The sequence below is a fragment of the Cajanus cajan genome, chromosome 5, assembly GCF_000230855.2.
Source record: "Cajanus cajan strain Asha chromosome 5, NIPB_CcT2T_4, whole genome shotgun sequence".
Lineage (NCBI taxonomy): Eukaryota > Viridiplantae > Streptophyta > Magnoliopsida > Fabales > Fabaceae > Cajanus > Cajanus cajan.
The window spans coordinates 49,579,828-49,589,781 of NC_138521.1; the positions used below are offsets into that span (position 1 = coordinate 49,579,828).

Consider the following 9,954-nt stretch of genomic DNA (forward strand, 5'->3'; position numbering starts at 1 on the left):
TATAAAAATAATATAAAACATCTTATATGAATAAATATATCAAAATTAAAGGAAAAAAATTAGATTAAAATATTTTAATAATTAGTAATAATTATTATATTTTCACAATAATATGGAATAAAATGTTAATAAATATAAATTTAAACAATGTATTAAAAAATATCAAAATGAAAGGAAATAATCAATATATGTCAAAATTAATGAAAATAATTGAATTAAAATATTTTTATAATTATTAATAATTATTATATTCCAACAATAGAATAAATTGTACTTGTCTTTTATAATGTCAGGTTTATTATGAATATAGTCAATATATGATAAGATTACTTCTTCTTTTTTAATAACATTAGGTTTATGAATACATATAATTTTATAAGTATCATTCATACATTTCATATACAATAATAATTTAATGTATTTACTGGTATGAGATTGTTACATACTATATCAAATAATTTTTTTTAAAATCAAAGTTTATGTATCATTAAATTAGTTTCATTGTCACACATTTTAAATAATATAAAATTTTTGAAATTTGTTAAAAAAAATATTTATTTTAGATTTGAGTGAGTTTTGATATGTTTATAATGTAATATGTAATATTTTTCAAATTCAATTATTATATTTTGTAATAAATATAACATTTTATTAAAAAAAATTAACTTAAATTTTTGACATTTAATGATAAAATAAGAATATGCTAAATTAATAATTAAAAAAATGAGAAATGAGTAAGTTGCTATGTAATGATAAATATATTTTTATAACATCATAATAATATATCACAATAAATAAAAAATAATATTTATGTATATTCAGTTATATTTATTTTCAACGGCACAAAAAAATCACGCCTTTTGTTTTTAATTATATGCGTAATCTTTTCAAATATTTAAAAACGTTACTTATAATAAATATTTTTTCATAATAAATTATCATTTCAATGATAAAATACGAATTCAGTAAAAAAAATGATAAAATAAGAATATGCTACTAAAATGTTAATCATATAAATAAAATAAACTAATTCAAAACATATTATATAAAAAAAAACATATGTCAAAATTAAAAGAAAAAATTGGATTAAAATATTTTAATAATTAGTAATAATTATTATACTTCAATAGTATAAAATAAACTGCTACTATACATAAATTAAAATAAAATATAGTTGTAATCATTACCACCACCGATAATAGTAGTGGTAGTGATAGTGGCAACACAATGGAGGTGACGACAATTGCAATAACATGATAAATAACAAAAAGTTATATTGTAGTTATCTCATGTAAAATACATCAATCGTGTCTTGCAAAGATTTAACAAAAGCGACACCAAGTCGATTAACACATCTTTGGTCAATCATTTTGCTAATCCAGTTAATGATTAGTCCCTTTAGTTGGAGGGGAAAAAAGAGCTTATGACTAAGATTTTTGTACATTTCAACCATTGGAAGTTTGATGTGGTTTATACAAGGTCAGACATTGACCATGTAGTGGGAGTTGTTAGCAAGTTTATAACAAATTCAAGTAAAGTTCATTGATAAAGGATAATTAAAACTATAAGGCTACATGGATGTTGACTTTGGAGGTGATCACTAAAGAATTATCACCGATTACATTTTAACTATTGGTATTACAACTATTAGTTGGATGTCATTAATACAAAAGATTGTTGTTATATCCACTATAGAATATGAGTATGTAGTAGTAACCAAAGCTAGTAAAGAATTGACATGACTTCAAGGATTATTAACACAGTTGAGATTTATCCAGGAGAATAGTGTTTTACATAGTGATAGTGAGAGTGCGATATATTAACAAATAATTTAACATTTTATTATAGAACAAAGCACATTGGTGTCTATTATCATTTTATTAGATATTTACTCGAGAATGAAAAATGTTAACATGAAGAAAGATTCTAAGAAATAAGAACCCAACAAACATGTTGACAAAAGTATTAATCATTCGCAAATTGAAGTTGTGTTCAACTTCAATTGACCAACGACTAGAATAACAAATAAGATAAGATTGTTGTATTGATCGAGATGTAAAGACAAATTGAAATTAGTATTCATGTGGGAGATTGTTAAAAATGGTCAACAATGCTACCAAATAAAAAGGAGTGTAGGGTATTGTTGTTTTACTTAAAGAGAAAAATAGAGAAAAATAATAAAATTTTGCAATGCATGAAAATAGGAATATAAGCCGAGAGAAATAGAAACTTTGCATGCATATATAAATAACATCATGCTATAAAATTACAAGAGAGAAAAAGATAGAGATATAGAATAAGATTTTAGAAAATAATATTTTATCCTTTGGGTATATTTTAGTTATGAGTTGAGTGTTTGTAAATACTATTTATATTTTCTTCTTTTTTAATAATATATTTGTAACAACTTAATGACGTAGGCATAATTAGTAAAACATTTATTTTGTTTCTTGCAAATTTAATTAATTATAAAAAATTCTACGTAATTTCTCAACAATACAATATATAGATGCATGTAATTTTTACTAATATTTTCACAAATTTATAAAATAAAATTCTCATTTTTTTTTTGAGTTAGGAATCACAATATTTTTTGTTTTCTTTCTCTTGGATTATACACAACGTCTTATAACTAGTCAAAAAATCATGTTTAAAATTATCTCAATTGTCCATTTCATTCCATTTACGTTATTTTATTTTTATCGCTAAATTAATTTTTAATAATTAAATCCTTGTATTATTATTTAAATTATTTATTATAAATAAAAAATATAATTTATATTTTAAAGATATACATTTAGTCTTTTTTAATTTTAATATTATTTATATATTTAAAAGTATTTTTAGTTATTATAAATTTAATAATAAAAATATTTTTCTTGTTTTAATTCACATACTAAAATGTTATTTATGTTTAATGTAAAATGTAAATCATAATATAATATAATTAGTATTTTATGATGTACAACGTTGTCCAATGTACATGATAATTTATTTTATATAACTATAATTTATATTAGGGATAAAAATAAATTATATCTTGTCAAATTTTAAATATATAAATCAGACTTTTTCTATAAAACTAAAGTTTAATTGACTTATTATTTATTATAAACTTTTTTCTATATGTCTGTTTAGAAAATTTTAAAAATTGACATGACTCATTAATTTATATGAAAACCTATTTTGTAATTAGTCAATTTAAAAGTCTATTTCACATTAATAATGTTAAATAAATCAATAAATTTAATTTTAAAAAACTTACAATTATATTTTAAAATATACATATGAGTCTTTATTTAGTCTACATGATAAGTCTTTTTTAATTTACATGATAAAAAATAATTTATTTTGTTATTATTAAAATTTATAATTTAAAATAATAAAAAAATAAGAAACCAATCAGGGGACAACTCATGCATACATGATACATTGATGTACATTTACACACAAACTATAAGGAATCAGATAATCTTATTAAAAAATTTAAATAGGGGCATTTGACACAGAGAAACTTTTTCATACCCAAGAATTATGATTATTGGTAATTACAAATTCAGTAATCATGATTCTTGGGAATAATTAAAATTTATTTGTTACTCATAAGTGTTCTTGAAATAAGTGTTCTTGAAAATATTCATTTAAGATTTTTGAGAATTAGAGATTTTTATGTTTAATTATAATAATATATTTTTAGGTATATGAATATTTTTTATAAAAATATTCTTTATTAAAATAATCTCGTTAGATAAATTTATTTTCTCAAATCTTATTCAAAAGATGACATTAAACTATTTTAAAAATTTATAGTTAACATTATGCAAATAAACAATTCAACAAAAAGAAATAAACATAGAAAAAAGGCTATATAATAAATAAGAATATTAAAATCTATTATTTTATTTTATTCAAATAAATAAATAAATGTTAACAAATACTATTAAATTATAAAAACAAACAGACTTTAATAATATTACTAAAATTGAAAAGGTAAAAAAATAATTAAATATAAGAAAGGGAGAGAGCAAGAGAAATAGAGATGTATGAGGGAAAGAGGGAGGGAGACGAAGAGATGGGGAGTGAGAGTGACAAAGACAAAGAGAGAGGGAGAAATACAAATAAAAATATAAGGAGAGAGAGGGAGAGGGAAAATGAAAAGGAGAGAGGGGAGAGTGAGAGTGAGAGAGACAAAGAGAGGGAGAAATATTAATAGGAAGAGAGAGAGGAAAAAGGAAAGAAAGAGGAAGAGACGCGGAGTAAGAAGAGAGAAAGAGAGACTTTCTATTTTTAAAAATGGGATATTGTGGTTTTTTTATATACATAAATTTTTTCTACTAACATAGAAAAGTTACATTTCCAGGTCTCTCATATGAATGTTTTCTAAGAACAACTTTAATGAGAGTTGTTTGTTCCATGAAGCAACTCAAGCTCCGATTTCTTGCTAATGGAGGATTCTGACGTGGTAACATGAGTTGTTTGAAGAAGAGAGAGAGTTGCTTCCTTAAGCAACTGTTCCTTACCAGATTTCAAGCAGATCTTATTGAACATATTTTGGAACATTTCAGAAATAATAATTATGAAAATTAATTTCTTATAATTTTATGTATTTATTATTGTTTTATTTTATTTTTAATATCTACTTATTGTGTATTTTTTCTCGTAATTTATTTTATTCATTGTAGTGCAATTATCCTTTTTAATACAAAATTAAATTTGGTTCATAAATGATTAGAAAAAAATTCTAAAAGTTGAATTTTTTAAAATTTTTTTACCATTGGAATAAATTTGTATTTGAGTTGCTTAATGTTAACATGACACATTGGGGACCACTTTTTTCATTTTTCAATGCATGAAGCAACGACATCTCTAATAGAAGCAACTCATTTGAGTTGCTTCATGCATTGAAAAATTAAAAAAGTGGTCCCTAGTATGCCATGTCAGCATTAAACAACTCAAACAAAAATTTATTCCAATGATAAGAAATTTTAAGAAATTCAACTTTTAAATTTTTTTTAATCATTTATGAATCAAATTTAAATTTTTATTAAAAAGAATAATTGCACTACAATGAAAGAAAATAAAAATATTCCACGTATTAAATGTGCTTTTAGAAAATTTTTTCAATCATTTATGAACCAACTTTTAGAATTCTTAAGAAAGTAAAAATATTCCACATATTAATTGTGCTCTTAAAGTATTATAAATAATCAACCATGAAGATGAAGAAAAAAAAAACGTTGACAAAAATGTTCTCTCTTATCTCTTTAACTCTCAAATTGTCATTTTTTTTAAATTCTCAATAATATGTATTTCTTGTTGAATAATGAGAAGAGAATTTGAAATAAAAAATATTCTCTTTTATCTCTTAAACTCTCAAATTGTCTTTTATTAAATTCAGTGGTATTTGTTAACAAATTTTGATAAGAGAATAATATTTTTATTTCAGTCATAATTGTTTTTAGAATTTTTAATTTTAATATTAAATAAGGAACATAAAATGTTTAAATGTAATAAAAATGTAAAAAAAATATTGATAATTTAAATTTTTGTATCATAAATTTATTTATTTAATTATATTATTAATAATATTATATATATTATTTTATTATTATATTATAGATAAATATATTTACTCTTCAAACTTAACATACTATTTTTAAAGTCTATATCTTTAAATAAATATTTTTTTTAAAAGTCTAAGGCTGACTTTTTATTATATAGACCTGACTTTAAATAAGTCAGGTCATAGACATCCAACTTATTTTCATCCTCACTATTGATATTTTATACAAGACAAAACTTTTAAAAAAATGGTCTTTTAATAAGATATTTTGATGTTTTTATAAAATAATTTTTTTCCTATCAAGGATTAAGAATATGTATTTTTTTTTTTGTTGAATAACAAGAAGAGAATTTGAGAGAACAAAATGTTCTCTCTTATCTCTTAAACTCTTAAATTGTCATTTATTAAATTTTTAATAATGTCTTTCTTGTTAAATAATGAGAAGAGAATTTGAAAAAAAAATCTCTCTTATCTCTTGAACTCACAAATTGTCATTTATTAAATTTAGTGGTATTTGTAAAAAAAATTTGATAAAGAGATTAATATTTTTACCTCTTTCATAATAATTTATTTAGACTTTTTATTTTCGACATTGATTAAGGAACATAAAATGTTTAAGTGTAATAAAAATGTAAAAAATATTGATAATTTAAATTTTTGTATCACAAATTTATTTACTTAACTATATTGTTAATAATGTTATATATATATATATTATTTATTATTATATTATAAATAAAAAAATTGACGTATCATCTAACATAATTTTTTTATAAGTCTAAGTACAATCTCTTTAAATAAATAAATTTTTTTAAAATTTAAGTTTGATATTTTTATTAAATAGATTAAACTTCAAATAAGGTAGATCATAGACTATTGTTTAAAATATGATATATTTTCATTTTTACTTTTAAATTTTTATATAAAACAATTAAAAAATAATAATCTTTTAAATACGATATTTTACTGTTTATATATATATATTTTTTTTTTCTTTTCATTTTTGTCCCTATTAAAGATTATGAATATGTATTTCTTGTTGGATAATGAGAAAAAAAATTTAGAAAAAAAATATTTTCTCTATTCTCTTAAACTCTCAAATAGTCATTTATTAAATTTAGTAATATATGTTAAAAAAATTTGAACCTCTTTCATAATAATTTATTATTAAATAAAAAAGATAAAATTAATATGTCATAATTGTATTTATAAAATTAATTGAGTATGTTATTTAAGTTCTATTATTTTTTAACTAATAAAACTGATGATAAACAATTGTTTTATTACTTTGATAAATCAATCATCATTATTTAAACTCTAGTTTTTTTTTAAATAAAATAAATTAAAACATAAAATATTTATTTTCTCATAAAATATATAAAAGAGTATATGTTAAATAAAAAGAATTATTTAAAAATGTAGCATGTGAACAAAAATGAACGGATGGAATCAAACGTCAACGTTGATGAAATCTTCAAAAGACAAACCATATTGTTACATCCCATAATTCGAATTCAAAATACAACGTGATATTTCTCTCGCCGTTACGCGCTGTTTTTCTGCGCGCCAAACAGCCTGTCTCGCTCGCTCTTCAATATAAATACATATTAAAATGGGAACAGACCATAAAAAAAAAGGAGAAGAATAAAAGTAGAAAGAAAAGGACAAGCGTGAAGTGCTTCTCAGATAAAACCCTTTGTTTGATTACTGCATCCCTCTCTCTCACATTATCTCTCCCCGACTCCCTCTAGTGAGAGAAACATTCGCAGAGTTGAAAATGGCTCTGCGCACCGTTTCTTCACTACAATGAATAAACGTTTCTTCTCTCTAGAAGATGGCTCTTGGCGACGATGCATCACACCAATCTCCCTCGCTCCTCGATGCCCTTTTATGTGAAGAGCGAGACACTTTCGAGGGGGATTTTGATGAGAACGGTGATGAGTGTGAGACCAATAACAATGACCCATCTGCGAGAAAGCCGCAATCTTTACCCTTGGTTTTGCTGGACAATGACCTGTTCTGGGAAGATGAAGAGCTTGTGTCTTTAATCTCGAAAGAGGGAGAGACCCATTTGTGTTCTCTCAGTGTCATTGCTGATGGGCCCTTGGAAGGGCCTCGTGTGGAGGCTGTGAACTGGATTTCCAAAGTGTGTGGACATTATGGGTTCTCTTGTTTGACCATTGTTCTTGCTGTTAACTACTTTGATAGGTTCATTACAAGTTTGAGGTTTCAGAGGGACAAACCATGGATGACACAGCTCACTGCCGTGGCTTGTTTGTCCCTTGCTGCCAAGACGGAAGAGACCCATGTGCCGCTTCTTTTGGACCTTCAAGTATGTTTTGACTTTGAGATGAAGTCTAGGTGTTTGTTTATATGACATTCTTTTTTGTTTTGTTTCTTATACACTTGCTCTTGGTGGTTTCTTTTCCTAGGTGGAGGAGTCAAGGTTTGTGTTTGAAGCAAAGACTATTCAGAGAATGGAGTTGTTGGTGTTGTCTACTCTTAAATGGAGGATGCATCCGGTGACCCCAATTTCCTTCTTTGAACACATTGTGAGAAGGCTTGGTTTGAAGAGCCGTATGCATTGGGAGTTCCTATGGCGATGTGAGCGGGTTCTTCTCAATGTCATTGCAGGTATGTAACAAAATTTCTAGTTTGCATTTAATTAGTTATGAAACACTAGATTTCATTTTGTTATGGCAATAGGAGTTGTGCCATTAAGATTGCTGATATATGTATATGTAATGTCATAATTGTTGTCAGATTTGAGGGTTATGAGTTATCTTCCTTCTACATTGGCCGCTGCTACAATGATCCATGTTATTAAAGAGATTGAACCATTTAATGAGACCGAGTATATTGATCAGCTTCTGGGTTTACTGAAGATTAGTGAGGTTTGTCTCTTTAACTTCATTGGTTCTGTGTCTGCCTTGTGCATGTTAATTGAATTTTTGAATCTTTTATTGATTTAGTGTGTAATTTGGAAAATGTGGGTGGTGATCTTACAGGAACAAGTGAACCAGTGCTACAAACTCATGCAGAAACTATTAGGTTGCTATGAAGGCATTTACAGCCTTCACCAGAAACGCAAGCGTCTATCTGTACCGGGTAGCCCTGGTGGTGTCATTGATGCATCTTTCAGTTGTGATAGCTCCAATGATTCATGGGCTGTGTCATCATCGGGCTCACTTTTGCCGGAGCCTCTGCTTAAGAGGAGAAGAGCTCAGGACCAGCAAATGAGATTGCCTTCTGTTAATCGTGTGTCAATTGATGTTCTTAATAGCCCTCGTTAATATTGATCTTAGTATTTGCTTCAAATGTGGTAGCTTTCTTTCTCATAAATCTGGCAGTTATGTTATCAATACACAACTAAATTATGTTCTTAGTTATAGACAATTTCTAGCCAAAATTTGAAAATTGATGAGGCGGAGACTGAGATTCCCTCCTCCACTTTGTCGTTTGAGGTGGAAAAGGGATCTGATACTGAGTAGAAATATGAGTTATAAACTTGTAATTCTACCTGAGTTATATTTTCGGTGCAGTTTTTACTTGTCTTGAGATATTTGTCAATAAGCACAATCAAGAAATTTCCTTTGCTTATCATCTGCCAATGTGCGGATCTCTCCCCTGTTTATGCAGATTAAGAACTGTTTATGGATTTTGCTAACTGTTAATCAAAGATGGGGGAAATGTCTTCATTGATCCATTAGATTTATTAATGAATATCTTGTACAAGATCAAATCAAACTCGATAAGAAAAAATATGGTGTTCTTCTATACGAAGGAGATACTGGCGGTTTCTTCTATCAGTACATACCTTTCTGTTACTTTAGGGGACAGGGTACTCTCACATGGAGATGGAATCCCCCATCTTTTGAATAACATAATTATTGTACAAATATATTTACTTTCCTGGCCATCCCAATTTGTTTGAATTTGATGGAAGTATGGGCTATTTCGATTTTTATGGTATTAGTTACTTCCTTTTAGCCATATATGAGAATTGAGGAACTTGACTGTAATTTTAGGTGAAGGATTTTGGTGGCATGCTTGATTTGTGATTATGCATTCCAAGTCCTGTACCGGAAAATGTAGTTATAATTCTAGGAGAATCATAGAAACAGTTTAGTAGGTGGTTTTTTTTAAGAAGAATTGAAGTTTTACTTGGTGTAATTTTTGTAATTGTTTTCAAATAAGAATTGAAGTTTCACTCGGTGTAATTTGTATAATAAAAGGTTGCATTAGAGGATTATGGGAATTACTGAGGTAAAATTTGAATTCTAATTGAAAAACATAATAGCATCTTATGAAATGTATCCAAGTTTAGTCCAAAAGATATAATTGGATCTATTTGACTCGCGATATTTTCCTGCTATTTTGGTCTCACGTTT

At 25.7% G+C, this 9,954-nt stretch overlaps 1 protein-coding gene across 1 annotated transcript; it reads left to right on the forward strand.

Moving 5' to 3' along the window:
• Nucleotides 1–7,191: 7,191 nt before the first annotated feature.
• LOC109816928 (cyclin-D3-2) lies at nucleotides 7,192–9,166 on the forward strand. Its single transcript, XM_020382099.3, has 4 exons — nucleotides 7,192–7,895; nucleotides 7,996–8,197; nucleotides 8,327–8,457; nucleotides 8,572–9,166. Exons 1-4 carry the CDS (start codon nucleotides 7,398–7,400, stop codon nucleotides 8,854–8,856), a joined length of 1,116 nt encoding a protein of 371 aa, XP_020237688.1. The 5' UTR covers nucleotides 7,192–7,397; the 3' UTR covers nucleotides 8,857–9,166.
• The last annotated feature ends 788 nt before the right edge of the window (nucleotides 9,167–9,954 follow it).

Bases quoted from the DNA above. Each gene is read 5' to 3' on its own strand.
- LOC109816928 (XM_020382099.3), top strand. From the start codon at position 7,398: ATGGCTCTTGGCGACGATGCATCACACCAATCTCCCTCGCTCCTCGAT. The intron at 8,198-8,326 runs GTATGTAACAAA...AATTGTTGTCAG, and splicing joins TCTTCTCAATGTCATTGCAG to ATTTGAGGGTTATGAGTTAT. The intron at 8,458-8,571 runs GTTTGTCTCTTT...GTGATCTTACAG, and splicing joins GTTTACTGAAGATTAGTGAG to GAACAAGTGAACCAGTGCTA.